Source organism: Coloeus monedula (genome assembly GCF_965178545.1).
Source record: "Coloeus monedula genome assembly, chromosome: 1".
Classification (NCBI taxonomy): domain Eukaryota; kingdom Metazoa; phylum Chordata; class Aves; order Passeriformes; family Corvidae; genus Coloeus; species Coloeus monedula.
This window is the reverse complement of record NC_138781.1, coordinates 78,362,965-78,380,826: the sequence shown is the minus strand read 5'-3', so window position 1 is coordinate 78,380,826 and position 17,862 is coordinate 78,362,965. Positions and strand designations below refer to the sequence as shown.

The following is a 17,862-nucleotide window of genomic DNA, read 5'->3' as shown; positions in this document are numbered from 1 at the left end:
TAATTTAGGTTCAAGTATTCCTATTTGCCAAAACATTATAGGCTACATCATGCTATATGTGTTTAAAAAGTGTCTCCTCATGAAGTCGAAGTTTGGTTAAAAATTGCTGTTTGAGTTTGCCGTGTGAAGGTGATTCTCATCAAGTGAACTCTGAATGTGAATTCAAATTATCATTTCTTTATGAGGGTTGCAGTACTTCCCCTCCCCTCTTTTCTTTTAAAGTAATGTGTTATCATGGATAGAGATTAAAAGATTAATTTATAATTCCAAGGATCCATTCTTCCATACTGTCAGAATTTACCAATTTTTTTTTTTTTAATCCACAAGAGGTTGAAGAGTTTGTGCTGTTCTGGGTGTACTTATTGCCATGGTACTGAAGTGCTTTTCAAATCTGGGAGAGCATTTTCTAAATCAGCTCTTTGTTCAGTCCTTAGTGGATCTGTAAAGAGAGCCAGGTCCCTCATCAGTGTGAACAAGCAATTCAAATTTTATTATGTGGACATTTTTCTGGTTGGCACAGAACCGAGGCTGTAAATTTCTCCTGTCTGCAGCCTATCAAACAGTTATCAGACACTGACTGTAATAACGTGAGACTGGATTTAAACACTGGCCAAAGATAAAAAGATCTGGAGTGTGCTACTCTGAAGCTTTCTGTATTGTGTAGCTTTCTGCTATTTGCCATTTTTTTTCTTCTACAGAGGAATTTTTAAAAACCCAACATTATTGTGTCAGACTGGCCTAGATTATCAAAACTATTCAAGAACTGAACACAGATTACGAGTACCTAAAGTAAATGCTTAGACTGCCAGCAGAACATTCCACCTGATCAGCTCTGCCTGTGCAAGGCAGAATATTAGAAAACCTGTGACATACTTGCTTAAATATGTGGAGCTAAAATTGTTTCCAAGAACAGATTTTTATATTTTGTAGTTAAATTCCTCTAAAGTCCCTGCAGTTGGCCTAAATTATTGTTACAGTTTATATTTCTATAAGCAGAGTAAGAGTGAGAAACAAATTTATCATTCCAACAAATAATTTGATATTAAAAGATGTAGGCAGACATTCCTGTTGGCCCTAATAGTGCTGCAACATAAACAGACACAGCAGTCAGTAAGTGCTACAAAAAGAGTGATAAAAAAGAATCTTCCAGATGGCCAAAGCAAACCAGCTGATTGTTGAGAGGTTCTTTGGAAAACCAAACAATTAGATGCTCCATACTCTGGGGGAAGCGAGGTGGATTGTCATTGACATCAGTCAGTGTGATGTTCACGGTGGTGGTCCCTGATAGTCCTCCCATCTGGCCTCCCATGTCTTTAGCCTGGATGACCACTTGGTACTGCTCCCTGTTTTCTCGGCTCATGTCCGGTAAAGCAGTCTTGATTATGCCTTGAAGGAGTGGAAAAAAAAAAAAAAAAAAAAAAAAAAAAAAAAAAAAAAAAAAAGAAAAGAGCAGTGAAGGAGAAGCACCATCCACTTTAATCTCAGAGCTCTTAAATGGATTCATGTCAGATATACTGTGCAGATGATAATCCATAGCAATCACAACAAGGTATACTGCAATAAGCCTTGCAATCTATGGCTGCTTTAACATGATTTTAAGAAAAAAGAGAAAAAATATGGAGCAGATGCATCATTCATTGTTTTTGTTGTGCTAAATCAATTTGATTATTCTTTTAATGACAAAAATATTAATATGTTCATTGAATTAATGACATTTTTCAGTTTCTATCCCCAGTTATTATTTTAATATATTGTGTAACCTCCAGCTCTGGTGACATTTTGATATTATACCACAAGGCTGAACTCTAAAAAGCTCAGGATTCATTATTCTGGGCTGTAATAGATCATTGATTGTAGTGCTCAGTGATGGACACTGTAAGTCAGCTGGGGCTATAGCTAAAAAAGAATTGGACAAGACTCTAAAATTAGTTTTGAAAAGTCTTTTTTGGGGTGTCCAATTTCAAAAATTTCATAACTGTAATTTACATTCTCAAACATTTTTACAGTATACAAAAAGAATACGGGTCTCAGGTGAGAAAGCCAAAAGTGGTGCTGTACACCACTTTTCATTAAAGTGGGCATGCACAGGTTTTCTTTTAGAAAACCAAGTAGAGATTTTTATTTTTATTTTTATTTTTACTTATTTTTATTTTTATTTTTATTTTTATTTAGAAGTGTGGTGGCTTTTTAAAGCTGGAGTGATGAGAGCTTTCTCTTGTGAAGTGGGAAAATTTAAACATAGTGTTCTTTTCTGCTTGGAGGATTCACACCCCTACCCTTTCTTTCTCAGAAGAAGGCTCTCATTTTAGGCTCGATTTGATATTATGCAGAAGAAAAAAGGCAACCCTGGAAAATTTCTTCTAGCAAGTGACTGAAAGAGAAAAAAACTTTGCAGCTGAGGGGTTATGACATTTATGTCTGATCCAGGATTATCAGGTTCTGATTACCATACCTAGGCTCGTTAATACATGTAATATGAAACAGCAAATTGGATTAAAATGAAAAATAATCTCTGAACCAAAGATGAGAGTCCAGGCCTTTCCCAAACAGTCTGCCTGCCTAAACACCTGCTTCCATCAGTTATTGTCTGTGGGGTACTGGTCCTGTTTTCCTGTTCATGCCTGGTAAAGATGTTTGAGTAGGGGACTCAAGAAAATAGAAAAAAAGAGAGGGATTGAAAAAAGGGAGAAAAAAACAAACACTTTTATTCAAGGCAAAATCCTTATGCTTCTTTTAAAACTGTAGCCTTGTGATTCATTATCTTTTGCATACTATGGCTTTGCTGTATTTAGAAAAAGCCAAATTGTTTAAAAACAAAGATAGCCATCATCTGAGCACTTTCAATGGATTAGGAACTTCAGTGATTCTGGGCAGAGTTGCACTTAAATTCTCAATTCACAAACCAGAATAGTTTTGGTAACATGCAGGAAAACCTAGAGCAATGCCTGCTGACTCTTGAGTGCCTTAGGATCAGGTATCTGGAAGGGGGGAGTTTGTGGCTGCATCTTTCTTTTCTGAACCCTAATTTTGAATTATAAATATCTAAAATTCACACTTTTTTTTTAGTTTGTATTTGTCTCTTATCCAACTCACTGCATAACAGTGAAAAAGTCTTCAATTCATGCTTTACAGCTTGAAAACATTAATGATTCTTGCTTCAGTTCTCATAACTCTGGAAATCAGAATGCAGGTTCAAAAAGCAACTCAAGTTAAAAATTTTCAGTGGTCAGGAATCTATTCCAAACTTTTAGAAATTTTTAACTACCTGTGAGATTTTTTTTTTTTTTTTTTTTACCTTATAGTATGAAAATGTCCAGTTCCTAGTTACATTTCTTAAAGGTAAACAGATGAAATTTCCAGAAACTAGTGTAAAATAGGTTTGTGACTAATTTTGATGATTCTTTGGATCCTTTACAGTATTTTACACCTTTTTTAAACTGTTGACCTTTACATTTAACAATCATCTTCTGGAAATCATACCAAGTAAAGCAATTCTTCTGCAATAATATTATTTTAACAGAAAAAGCATACTTTTATTTTGGTTCCAGTTTTCATTCAATGAAAGGGTATCAGCTTTGTGTCAAGTCATATGTCTGTTCCAGAACTGAAATGGAAGTGAAAAGTAACTTGATCCCTGCATCCTGTCTCTGTTACTGCAGACAGTGAGACTGAATGAATTGCTAACCTGTTTCTGGATCCACTGAGAAATATGGCTGTCCCTGGAGGATGCTGTACACCACTTTGGCACTGTTCCCGTAGTTCGCATCATCCGCGTCTGTGGCTGTCACCTGAATAACAGATGTACCTAAATGGGTACCAAGCAAAGAATCAGCAGATTTTAGGAAGGTATCTACTTCTTGCAAACATACAGTTGTTGCAGTACTGAATTCAGTAAGAAATCAAACAGCATCCAGTGGACAAATCCAGAGTTATCCTACTCAGGAGAAACTAAAATAAAATCACATCTTCCTCATAACTAGACTTAAAATCATTAACACTTAAGATTCATGCTTCAGTTTAACATGAGTAAACACACAGGGACTGACACATCTTTGAAACCCAACACAGCATTAGGGTTTTTGGTGATCAAATAGATTTGAAGATTGTTCTCTAGTAATAATATGACCTCAGCTGAAACTGTTCACTTAAAGGTTTGGTTTAATCAGTAAATAAATCTAAAGCAAATTTCCCCATACTCATTTTCTGCTTAGATGGCAAACTCCAAATATCTGAATTCTGAATAAATAAAAAATTTTGTCTCATCAAGAACTGATTTTTGAGATTCTCTTAAAAATAGATTGGTTTCACAATAAGAAATTACGTTTGTGGGGTTTTCTTTGTTAATTTGTTTGCTTTTTCTTTCTCAGTCAAAGTTATCCACTTATTTGGCAAATAAAAGACATTAAATGTTACTGTCATTTTTTCAGCATTCATTTGTTTTGCTTGACAATAGTTTACCCTTGTCCTGTGATCATAAAGAAGGCAATATAGTTTATATGGGATTAAGAGCACTGTGAGCCAATATATTTGATGTAGTTTATGGGTCAGAAGCAAATAAAAAGAAAGGCTTTTTACAGAAAGCTTCTGTCAAGCCTTTCTTAGAAAAGCACAAAGCTGTCCTTCACAAGCTTTTATATCTTAGCACTTCTCAAGATTTCAGAATGCATTTTGCTAACACAAATATCTAGATAAATGTAGGCAGTCCAATAGCTTGAGGTGTAAAGGTGCTCAACTCCTTGCCAGGGCAAGAAGGCTGACTGAGAAGAAGCTCTTTACCCTACTTCTGGCTTTTTTGTTTGGGTTGTTTTTTTTTTTTTTGTATCTCACTTTCTTTGAAAGAAAGAAGTCTAGTGAGCGCTGTCCACTTAATTAATGCTATTCCCTATTACTCTTCTTCTACAACTTCAGTCTCTCTAGATTGAAGTTCATCCAGATAGCTTGCAGTCAAATGTCTGTCTTGTCTGTAAGTTTAGAAGATCCTCATTTACCTGTTATTAATGTCATTGAAGTGAATAATTTCTACTGTCGCTTTTCAGCATATTCCAGGGATTGGAATAAGTAGAAATCCAGAGTAATCAAAACAGATTTGTGAGAGTACATTGTTATTGAGTACAGTTAGATGCAACTATTTTTTCATAGAACGTAATACAGCTCTACAAATAATAGTTTTACCTACACAACAATTCCCAGTATTTCAGGTTATCTGCAGAGCATGTCAAGAGAGGAGGAATACTTCTCTCTCTGCAACAGACCACCAGAAAAGCGTTGTAAAAATGCTTTGTCACAAATCATCAAACTCTGAGAGAATTTTTGCCATCAGCTCTCCAGATTACTTTTTGCCTGGTTAAACAGTTGGAGGTCTTCTGTGTGCCAAGCTGAGCTGTTAAGATTATCCCAAAGAAGTGAATATTTAAGGACATCGTTATCACTAACAGTGTCCAGCAGAACTGCTCATCTGGACAAAAAGTGAAGACAATTCTTTGAGAATGTTAAAATTCCATTAGTCCTGCTTTCAGAGAAGCAAGTAAGTTAAATCCCCTGCCTCCTCAAGATGAATAGGGAAAGAAAAGTCAATATCCCCTGCTAGCCTATAAAAAACATAATCGGTAGAATCATATGCTTATATTGTATGACATTGTAGCATATAGAAGTTAAAAAATCAGGAGGAATTTAGATGTCCATCCCCAAAAAAACAAAGCAATCTAAATACCTTAATTAGGAAAGGTTATTGCTGTGGCCTCCTGATCACTGTCATGGGACTGACGCAGAAGCTGGAGTATGGTTATAGTAACCAAATGCACAATAATGTTCTTTCTTTCTTTCCCTAGTTCATTGTTTTGATGAAAAGAAAAAATGCTGAATTTGTTTTGAACTTTTTTATTTTTCTCTTTTTTTAAGACAATTATTAGAGAGCTTAGGGCAGTCTTTGGGAGACTTCTGTGTTTGTCTCATTGGAATGTCTATCTTTGTTTCCTGAGGCTCAAGTGTCATATAAATATGGCTGTTGAGGAGAGTAGAGAAGATGTAACCCTACAGAAACTTTTCATGTGGTGAAAACATATTATTACAAAGCTCCTTCTTCTGTTAAACTAATAGTACAGCTAGGAAAAGTTATTAACAAGAGTATATCCTCAAAAAATTCAATGTCAGCAGGCAGTTAACTCTCTTCTCTGCCAACAGTCTGCTGTGTCATAAAGAAGGATGCTCACAAATGATAGACAGTACTTGTGCAACTTTCTTTCACAAGGTAAGAAACTTCTCTTAGCTTTTTGGGTCAGAAACGACAGTGAAATAAAGGCAGTGAAATAAAGGAACTCAAAGTTAATTATGTAATATTTGGTAAAGAGGCAAAATCAGTCTGGAACTTTTTAATCAAAGAAAAGTATGTTTTATATTTACCCCACTTGAATGGTACCCACAGTATGATCTATTTATTTATTTGTTTATTTATGGTCTAGATTACCTCACAAGCAGCCTCTTACCACATTTGTCAGCAGAAATCAGCTTGATTAAAAGTACGAATAGGCTGTCTGGATGAATACAGCAGGAGTGAAGGGAGGAAGTAGAGTCTGAGAAGAACTGGGTGTGGGGGAATCTATTTTAATGTTTACCTTTGTTTCTCACTATCCAACTCTATTTTTAATGTGCAATAAATTAAATTAATTTCCCAAGTGAAGTCTGTTTTCATCCTTATGGTAACTGATAGGAAATCACTCACTCTCTATTTCAACCCATGAGCTTTTCCATTTTCCTTTTCTTTCCCAGTTTTGTTGAGGAGGGGGGAGTGAGAGTGCAGTTGGGTGGGTTTCTGTGAGCCAGCCATGATCAAATGTGCCACAGAGCAAATTGGTGTGAAGGATGACAGAGAAAATGTGAGAATAACTACAATAGCAGTCTAAGTAGTGATAACATCACCCTTCTGCAAAGCAAAGTTCTCAAGAGGTATGTCATCTTTTTTTTTTTTTTTTTTTTGTCTTGAATCTGGAAGCTTAAGCACTTTGATACCATATCTGGTTTATGATATTTAGGGTCCTAACGTAAGGGCAGAAAAATGCAGAAAGTAAATTTTGAAGGTGACCTAAGACAAATCTATACTAAATCCATGTAAGTAGTGGTTCTGTGTGTGTTTCTGTGTGCATAAATTTTCATGTAAGTGCAAGTAAAAATGTAGAACCCAAAAAGGAAAACTATTAGAGCCAGAGTGTCACTTCATATCTAGGAAGTGTCAGAACTGAGTGTCATGAACACAGATTACTAGAACTCATGAAGACATAAATTTGAAAAACCACTGCAACATTTGAAATGAGAATGCTTTTATGAATTACGTTTAAAATTCTTTCTATTCCTTTCTGCTATTTAGTGTTTGAAAGAGTCCCTCTGGTATAATTAGGTCTCCTAGCATAATACCAGCGTCCATTGCAAAACTGAAGAAAATAGCTTAAAGAGGATTGTTGTAGTGGAAAAGAGGTCTTCCACTAGATGAGACAGGCACATATTTTGCTACCTTTTCATGTGAAGTCATGCTGTTCAGCATGCAACTCTTGTTCCTACTTGGCTCCTTTGGCTGACATGAATTACAACAGCTTCTGCCAGTCAGAAGAATATATCTGCATTTATTGGAAAATTTTAGTTTTACTGATAACTTGTTCTGTAACCTTCATTTTAAACAGTATTCTCCATCTTGGGAGAAGAAAATGAGCAGATTATGTTGTTAGTAATGTGTGCCTCAAGATTCTACCATGAATGTTGGATAAAAAAATGACAGTGATTTAAATATCATTCAGAACTATATCTTTTTTTTTTTTTTACTAAAAGGAAATCTGTAACTTCAAAGTGCATTTTGATTCTGACATTTTTTATAAATGTAGTATTTCAGAACAATTAAACTTCTAAGAAAGCTTAGGCTTTGGCCTTCCAGTATAAATTATTCAAAAAGTAGTTTGGAAACAAAACAATCTGAAAATGCTGAAACAGGATGTTTTTTACATTATGAGACAACTTTATTTCTATTTTATTTCAAGTCAACTTCTGTCACAATTGGCGATTATTGAGAAGTTCTGACTTTTACAGAGGAGTTTTGTCTGTGTATGTGCAGAAAATCTGTTTCATTTTCAGAAATAGAAGACCAGCTGGGGTAAGTGGAGAGGCAGGAAGGACTTTATCTCCCTAAAGGAGAAGCTCTTATGCTTGCTTCCTGTTTTCAAGCACAATGACAATCTGCTGTTCGTCAAGTTTATTTACAGAGGGAAGATTTTAGAAGAGGGTTACTTTTACAAGTGAAAAGATTTGGGTGAGCTCTGGAAAACCTCTGGAAGGCACAATTAGGGATTTTGTATCTCTAGAAAACTAAAGAAGATGAATGGACACACGGTTTGCTCGAACAACATCACTCTGAAGATTATGCAGGCGCACTGTGGAGATGCCCCTGTTGAAAACATGAGTGAAATTTTAAGTGAGCTACAGAAATTTTGAGAGGTTTTAAACTACTTTTGTCTTTGAGAGCAGGTTGTTCTCTCTGGATAGTAGTATGCGATTAGGAAAAGAACTGGACAAATGATGAACTAGGAGCTACATGGCACTACCCAAGCCTTAAAAGTTTAAGGAGGTATCTCATTACCACATCAGCTGGATGACAACATTTCTGACTACTTTGTATGTAAGGGACAGGACTAAATGAGGTTGAGATACATCTCTTATATTTTGATTGAAAGACAAATCTACCTAGAGAGCTGAAAGAATAGTGATCTGCAAAGTGAACTTAGCTCTTTTGCACATGACCACAGTTTAGTGGGGCTTTCACTACACTGGTCTTCCTTTTATGCAGAAAGGCCCAGAAAGTTGGTAGCATGAAAGATTTCATAGAACAAAGGAAAAGAAAGAGTAAAAGCAGAAAAGGAGTAAGTGTCAACAGGTAAATAGATACATGATCCAAGGCAGAAGAGGAGTGAATGGGCATGACCAAGAAAAGAAACAAAAAAGCCAGCATAGGACAAATATGCAACCTGAGGAACCAGACTCAAAAGAGCAAAAACATTGAAATGGAAAATTGAAAAGGATCTAAAAATGTAGTTCACCTATATATACACTGAGAAGACATTTCTTAAAAAGACAAAAGAGAGAAGGTAAAAAGATGGCATGAAAGAGGGCATGTAATAAATAATTCATAAATTACATTTTATTAAATTAACAATTTTTAATAATCCATTGCATAGTTATGAGGTGAAGCTTAGTTTCACTTGAAAACTTGCTGTCTTATTTTTGTGTATCATGTTCCACAAAATGTTTGATTGAGAAATCAGCTGATATACTAGCTACTGTACTGTGGGTACTGCACCTTTGTTTTTGATGTCCACTGTCCTCCAACCCAGGAATCACAAACTTCGCACCACTGCTGTGTATGTAAAGAGTCACTGCAATCCCTGCTAATGTGACTAAAAGTAATTTGTGAGAGGCTTAAGAAAACCAAGCTGTGCTGCCTGCTGTAGCCTTAATTTCCCTCAGAACTACTTCCATTTTAGTCCATATCAGTAAAAACAGATGGACCAAACCACTCATTTCAGAAATATGAGATACTATTTTTGCGCAGAACTTCAGAAACAGTATTTTTACTTCAGAAACAGTACTTTATATTTTGTAAACAGAACAAGGAAATAATGCTCATAATTTCTTGTGTGTATTGCATTTGGATAGTTTTGGGTTTTGTTTCCTGCATCCTTTCCTACGACAAAAAGAAGCCCCATTTCAGATTATGTTATGAGAACTTGCATTAGAGTAGGAACTAAGCGCCAATGGTTGTCTCACCACACAGAGAGATGCAATGTGACTAAACTACTCTGTCGATAACCTGCCTGAAATGCTGCATTTTCCAGTGAATACAATACATACACCATTGTAACATAATGTCAGAAATTGAACTAGGAAAGAATGGCTAAAGCTGAACAAAGACTCCAGCCCTTACCCTCCTGCTGTTCTATACCTTGATACAGTAACTTTAGTTTTCCTTTGACAGTAATTGTAACTGTGAAGTGCATCAGATGCCCTGCATGAGAATTTGAAAAGCATTATGGATGCAATAACAAGTGGGAAACAGTGAAAAGAATGAGGAATAGTTTGAAGGACTGGTGGGTGAACAACTCTGTGCAAGTTTATTCTTTTGTGAGGCTCATTTTTCCCCTTCTCACCATAAAGTCACTGCTGAAACAGTAATACTGGTGCAATCAAATGGCAGAGATGAAACAGAGGAAAGAGTAGTCAGATTCTTTCAAGTGTTAACATAGATTACCTTTTACATTGCATTTTCTAGTGACTAAAGAGGTACAGTATAAAATGATCTGCCACCCTTAATAAATGAACAGCAGCTTAGAAGTCTTCTTCATTTTCTTCAATACACTGTACATCTTTAAAATTAGGAAACACAGCTTTTCTAAGGCCAAACAAGTACTTACAGTCTATGTTTGAAAATAAACTAAACTTCAATTAAAATAATTAATCACAGAATTGCCCTCAAAATTTCAATTCAAAATAATGATGAAACTCACCAGTAGTATGTTTCTGGTCTGAAGCTGCTGTATGTACAGAGGGGTTGTTCCAACTAGAAATAGTTGACAATGAAATTGATATGTGGAAGGATCCACAAGTAATACTGTAATACGGCCATTAATTACCTTTGTTACTCCTAATTTGCCCTCAGGCAATGTGGAAATAGGCCACCTGTATGAACTGGCAGCTGCCAGATCCATGACAGATCAATCATAGCAACTCCACCACTTGTTTCCTTCTTAAAGATGAGAGCTGGCAATTTTCACCCTTTGCCCCATCTTAATTTCTGGAATACTCCAAAAGAGAGAAACAATGTTCAGCTGTTTTTATGATTAAACATAGGAAGAGTTTGACCCTGTTGATCCTATTAGGAGAAGCAGTAGTTCATAAAGGCTGCAGCATGCTTATCTCTTGGTTAAAAAACCCTACTCCTAGCCAACAGTTTCAAAGAAGGCTTCATTTTATTTATACTTTTTTTATTTATAAACTAATGACATAGAAACGTTATTTCTTCACTACTCTTAGCTTCCTTTGTTCATGTATTACAGCTTTAAGAACTTTCTGCTTTGCTCTTTTTCTTTTCTCAAAACTAGTTAATTGTGGTCCTCCAAACAATCTCTGAAGTTCTCATTTAAAAGAAAAAAAGCAAGCTTAAAAGAAACAGTTTTCAAATTTTGAGTTCTGATGTATATGCCTGTAGTGTTGTGTATTTTGCAATGAAACACCAACAGAGTTTTGATTTTTTTTTTTTTTGAGAAGGAACAAGTTAACCTTCTGCACTTATTTTTCATTTGCTCCTTATTTGAGTTCATCTTATGTAACTCCTTATAAGTTTTTGAATTTCTATGATTGAGAACTAGAATACTCTCATTTCCATCTTCAAAATTAGTCTGTAATACAAATTAATAGAAACATTTACAGAGTTTGTACCTTTTGCCACCTCTGCAAACAGGTGCATTTTAAAGCCACATGTGAATCTCTGTTATGAGCATGAAAAAGTACATAATTATTTTTACAATGATGGGCCAGCCTCATCTCTATTTTACTTGGGATCATTTTCATCATCTGTTGGAACTCCTTTTCAGGTAGTGATAAAGTTTGTCTCTTTAAAATTAATACAGCTGTGGAAAATAGTAATTTCCATAAAGATGTAGTTAATGAAGCTATTATGGCAGCCCCAAATTTACATTAGTTTATAAGATGTGATTCATGAAAAGCTCTTGCTTCCATCGTATTTAGATATTCTGGATGTTGTCTGTTAAAATAACAATAAAGACCTATAATTTTGAGGTGAAATGGAGTCTAGAACAGAGCAAATTAATCAAATTCCAGGGTTATCTCAGTCATTTGCTTTTTAAAGTTACATTAATTAGAGTACCATTTTCACACACAAGCAGAACACTTCTAGAGTGTGCATGTGTATATATAAGTAAATACAGAAGTAAGGATATATATGTGTGGGGGTATCAGTGTAGGTACATGTCTAGAATATTAAGTAGGCTCAATCAAGAGACTTTTTTATTATTGTTTCTAGATATTTCATTTGTCTTGAAAAATGTTCAAAATTCTTAAGTATAATGTGTCAAATGATTCAAAGGCAAAAGTGTTCTGCTAAAGACTGTTGAGTTTTCAGTATGACTGCAAATCAATTATAAGTTCATTGGCCATTTAAGACTCTGGTCACAGTAAATGATGTGCATCATGGGGACGATCTCATCTGGGCATATCTCACAGATTGGCATGTTTCTGACCAAAAATTTAAAGGTGTTGACTACAAATTACTTGCTTGGGAAATACTCTTAAAAATGCCTGAGCCAATTTCAGAATGCTTAGACACTGTGGTGATTAGGACTCCATGAAAATACATTTGGCATATGCATTTAAACAGTTTGTTTGTCTTCCTTGGGTAGACACGCGTTCCTGACAGCCAAGGTGTCTTTTAAAATTGTAGTCATGAAGACAGTAAGTATCAGTCTTCTGGACCATGAAATATAAGATTATTTTTTAACCTTCCTCTCAAACCACCTCAGTGCACTAAAGGGGTGGCTACCCTTTAGGTGTCGGGTATATATTTTTTTTTCACAACTGTCACATATTTTGACTTTATGAAGAAATAAACCTTTCAATTTTGTTTTGTTTTGTTTTGTTTTTTAATACTGTGTATGTAGCCTTATTTATCACAGACTACTTATCATTTGCCTTGGAGTAGAATGAAGTAACTGTTATTGAACTGGCTTTCTCACAGGAAGCTTTGATAAGAATTTGGGGTTTATTGGCAGTTAAATGCAAGATATTCACACATATAGATACTTCAGAGGACATTAAGTTAGGTTATATTGTTCTGTTTTTTTGGAGGGTTTTGTTTGTTTTTAATCTCCAGTTAGGTGTGAGCAATGTATTTTAAATATGAAGATACAAACAACTTTCATAAGGAATAAAACTGATACTTGTACAGACCTTAATCATGCTTGATCTTAATTTTACAGTGTTACATATTTTTGAGGTTGTAGGAAAAAGCTATTCTGGAAAATGTTCTGAGGCATCTTGTAAAATAGTACAAAATTAGGTAAATGTGAGCATCAGGATTGCTGTCATTGTGGAAACTTACAGATGTATGTTTTGCAAGGTGTTGAGAAAAATAAATGTGAGATGCTGTAACCCATTTGTTACACATGCTTAGTAAAAGATAAGTATCAGTGAGAATAATACCAAGTACTTTTCAAACAAGCAGGAGTAGAGCAAGAAAGTCCAGGATAAGACTTTTCTTACCTTCATTTTCCTGACTCTGTGAAGGCTGTGTATGGCAGGGAAAATTTCCAAAATGACTATATGATTGGCAAGAAGGAAAATTGCTGTTCTATAATAGAATTCAAGCTGAAGTATTAATTGAACTAAGAAAACCACACATGTAACTGCCATTCCTATAATTCATCTTCTGTGTTGCTAATAACTTCTCATCAACTATACTTTTTTAAATGATTTAACTTAAAAACCATCACATTTATGTAATGTATAAAAGCATATGTATCTAATGTATACATATACATATATGTATGAGCACATTTTAAGTGAGAAATTTACTTATTTAATAATACTGTATCCATTATGGACAGATATTGTATCATATCTATTAATGTGAGCAGTGGACTTCTTGGGGGCTGGTAATCTTCTTTTCCTGTGCTTTCTACTCTTAGCCTGCTGGAATGCTGCAGCTAAATCATTTATATTTGAAATGCTACTAATCATTCAGATTCACATGAGATAAAGCTTTAACTTCTCAGTAGCCCTACTAAAACTGAGAATTAGAGTGGAGTGGGATAACTCACAAGAATAGGTTTACAGGATAAATAAAGATTTTGGAATCTGGACCTTTGTTTTGTGAGAGATTGATCTGTTTGATGAAACTTCTATCACCTTTGAAGACTGAGAATTATGTCAAACCATCTTTATGTGTGTTCTATTCTCTCTGTGTGATGATTAGTTAATTTACAATAGATTAGGGAAAAAAAAGTGGTTTATCTTGAATGCAAATATGACCCATTGTATTTTATTTATATATTTTGGAGATTCTTAGAAATTATGTAGAAATCTGGTAGGAAAAAAAAGAAAAAAAAAACAAAACAAAACAACAGAAACAACCCTGCCTGTGTGTTTTACTTTCAAAATAGATGCTTGCATGTGTTAGCATGGTTAAAAAAAAAAAAAAAAATCAACAACTTTTACACTCAGCTGCTTTATGTTAGCAACTAAAGTGTATACTCAGGCATTCAGAAAGCTGTCTTTCCTTTTATAGACAACTGAAAATATTCTGCATTCAATAGATTAGAATAAGTAAGCATCCCAGATGGGCTTTAATTTAAAAAAATAATAATTTTAAAAAATTATATTTCTCAATATAATTTGGAAATTCTCTTTTATGGGTACATATTAAAAAAATCTCAAACAGATTTACCTTTTATCTAGTTAATTGCAATTTCTCACTTATATCTGTGCAACCAGCCTTCCCAGCCAACTACAGAACTAACATTTGAGAAATCCCATTCTCAAAAATCATTTAAATGAAGAAAAGGATTTTTTTTTCAGACACCTAAAACTGCACAAGGATCATAATTACATGATTTCAGAATAGACCTGTGCGTTAGCTTGATATAAGTAGTGACACTAATGTTAGCACTTTTAATGCAGAATCTGTCCTTAGACAACATATCATCTCCTCTCCAATACTAACCTGTTTAATTTAATGTCTGGCATATTTTAGTTGTAATGAAGGCTATAACACATGTATGCCTCTGTTTGACATGTTCCCTCTGAAGAAGACACAGGTGTTCCTAATATTAGTACTGCTAATTAGTACCAGCTATTCCAGTCCTTAGTACCAGCAGTTCAATTGCTGCCTGCAGGCTTCAATAGGGTCCCATAAATGTGAGAAGGGTCTCACTGCAAGACTTATTCTGTAGCATGTCTTAAAAGAAGGAAAATTATTTGGTGGTTGGTAGCTTCAAAGGCTCATAAGGGATTAAATTAGGTAAATATAAACTGGCATCATGCATAGGAACTCTATTTACTGTGGCTCTGAGAACAGGTTGCACGTGGCTGTGAATTGTAACATGTTTATATCAAAGGGTGTATGGAAGAGTGTATGTTCACATTAAGAGGTTTGGCTGAAGCAACATGCTGTTTCAGAATGTGATGTTTTTAGTTTTCAGATGAGAAGCCATGAAAGATGAAAGGATTTAATGTCCAGTCAGAGGGACAGCATCTCTAACAATGCAGAACATATCCCATTGTATTGCCCTGCAGTGTGAGCAAAAGTGCTGATGTAAAGAATCCAGGAGCATTATGCTTCTGTTCAGTGATTATAGTGTTATAGCTGAAATCTAGTGAAATAAAAGTGAGGAAAATTAATGCATCAATTTTTTTTTTTTTTGTGTAGGTAAGAGACAGGAGATTTTAATGGTAGCTTCAAGCTCTAATTTAGACATGTGCAGGTCTCTGGTTTTCAGGGATTTTTTTAGTATTTTGGGGTTTTTTTTGTCTTTTTTTCATTTTGTTTTGTTTTCAGTGTACACAGAGAATGGGAAATAACAAATTTGTTGCAATGAAGTAGCCAGGCAAACAGTTTTGCAGTGAGTCATTTCAGAGAGGTAGAAAGGGGAGGCACATTTAACACAGCCCAGGTCTGAAAATTCCATTTGGCAAGATGACTGTCATTCCAAGGCTATCATTTCAGTGTCCATTGCTGCAGTAGCTGAACTTATTAAAACATATCTATGGAGTAGATCTGTTCTAGTGTTCTATGAACTGGTAGGAAATTGAGTTTAAATGAGTTTGTGGTCAGCTTAAAACTGCATCTCCAAAGTTTAGAACAGTTAGTTGATGAATCCTAAAGTCCCATATGGTGCTATAAAAGTCACCCCTCCTGCTTACTAATTGCTGCATTTGAAATTCTGGCATCTTATTTCTTCCTATGAAAAATATTTTAGAACATCATGAAAGGTCAGTGGGTGGAGGTTTAAGGGAGCTCAGAGGAGGTCACAGACTGACAGTGAGTTGACAGTGGCTCAGTTCTCACAGGACAGAAATACAAAAATTATTTATACCTTCCTGTGTTGGCAGCAAACACTAGTTATTTTTACTTGCCAACAGCACTTCTACAAAACCCCAATTTCTTGTAGCACCATGAGTCAGCAGTTACTCATAGTGGGTGAATAAATGGTTCTGGTTTTCCCATTGTGCTGCCTCAGACTTGTGGTGTCTTTGTAGGAAACCAAACTTGCCCGCATCCCAAAACAAAAGAAAAAACAAGAAAGAAAGTGGTGAATCCTGTTTAGTTTAGAAGGATTTTGTAGCTGAAGAAAAATGAATATGTCAAGTGATTCTTTAGCTAAGGTTAGACACTGCCAGATGAAATATTCTCACCTGCTTTTACCTGCTATACTTTGCATATTCCTGTCACTTCCCTAGTACCAACTCTGGCATCAAACCTCATGTGATTTGAACCAGGGAACAAAAGTAGTAGAAAATGAATATTGACTTTGAAAAATCCATCTTTATGATGATTTAGCTCCCTAAACTTCCTTCTTTTGGGTTCAGAGAACAGTGGGAAAGACCTAAGACAGCACACCTGGGAGGGAACAGAGAGACCAAAAGGAGAAAAAGGGTGCCACTCCTTTTTCTGTAGCTTGAGATCCTATCTGTAACGTTAAAATGTTCTGTGAACCGTAACTTTGTGAATGATTTGAAATCTTCACAAAAATGTTACAGATGTTTTCTACCTGGTCTTCTGTAAAACCTTTGACATGGTCCGCCACAATTCTTTTCTATAAATTGGAGAGAGAAAGATTTGATAGGTGGACTGTTAGGTGCATAAGGAATTGGTTGGGCTGTCACAATAAGTGTGTAGTGGCCAATGCTTCAGTGTCCCAATGGACATCAGTGACAAGTGGTGTCCCTCTGGTGTCTCTACTGGGACAAACGTCATTTAATACCTTAATGACATAGACAAAGGGATCAAGTGTAGCCTCAGCAAATTTGTAGATGACCCCACATGAGTAATGTGATTGACACACCTGAAGAACAGGACGCCATCCAGAGGGATCTGGACAAGCTTGAGAACTGGGCCCATGGGAATCGCGTGAGGATTAACAAGACTAATGCAAGGTGCTGCACCTGGATCGGGGCAATGCCCCATATCAACACAGGCTGGGAGATGAGCAGGTAGAGAGCAGACCTGCTGATAAAGGCTTGGGGGTGCTGGTGGATGGGAGGCTGGACATGACCCAGCAGTGTGCACTTACAGAAAGCCAAATGTGTCCTGGGCTGCATCAAAAGCATCTTCGCCAGCAGGGTGAGAGCCCACCTGGAATGGTGCATCCAGCTCTGGGGTCCCCAGAACAGGAACAACATTGACCTGTTGGAGCAAGTCCAGAGGAGGCCATGAAGATGATTAGAGGGATGGAGCACCTCTCCTGTGGGGAATGGCTGAGAGAATTGGAATTGTTCAGCTGGAGGAGAGAAGGCTTCAGGGTTACCTGATTGCAGCCTTCCAGTACCTGGAGAAATCCTATAGGAAAGAGTGAGAGAGACTATTCACAAGGGCCTGTAGTGACAGGGCAAGGGGGAATTATTTTAAACTGAAAAAGAGTAGGTTTAGATTACATATATTAGGTCGAAATTCTTTAGTGTGAGGATGGTGAGGAACATTCAAGGGTAGGTTGGATGGAGGTCTGAGCAACCTGGTCTAGTGGAAGGTGGCTCTGCCCATGGCAGGGACCTAGATATCTTTAAGGTCCTTTCCAACCCAAACTATTCTATAATTACATG

General features: G+C 35.9%; 1 protein-coding gene across 1 annotated transcript in view; it reads right to left on the bottom strand.

Annotated features, from left to right (window-relative positions):
- LOC309582968 (cadherin-9) overlaps positions 1–17,862 on the bottom strand; it is a gene marked incomplete at both ends in the record, with an annotated part of 68,302 nt that overhangs the window by 20,676 nt on the left and 29,764 nt on the right. Inside the window, 2 exons of the mRNA XM_082298412.1 lie at positions 1,219–1,386; positions 3,686–3,805. Of these exons, the coding sequence (XP_082154538.1) occupies positions 1,219–1,386; positions 3,686–3,805 (288 nt within the window). The remainder of the gene's footprint in view (positions 1–1,218; positions 1,387–3,685; positions 3,806–17,862) is intronic.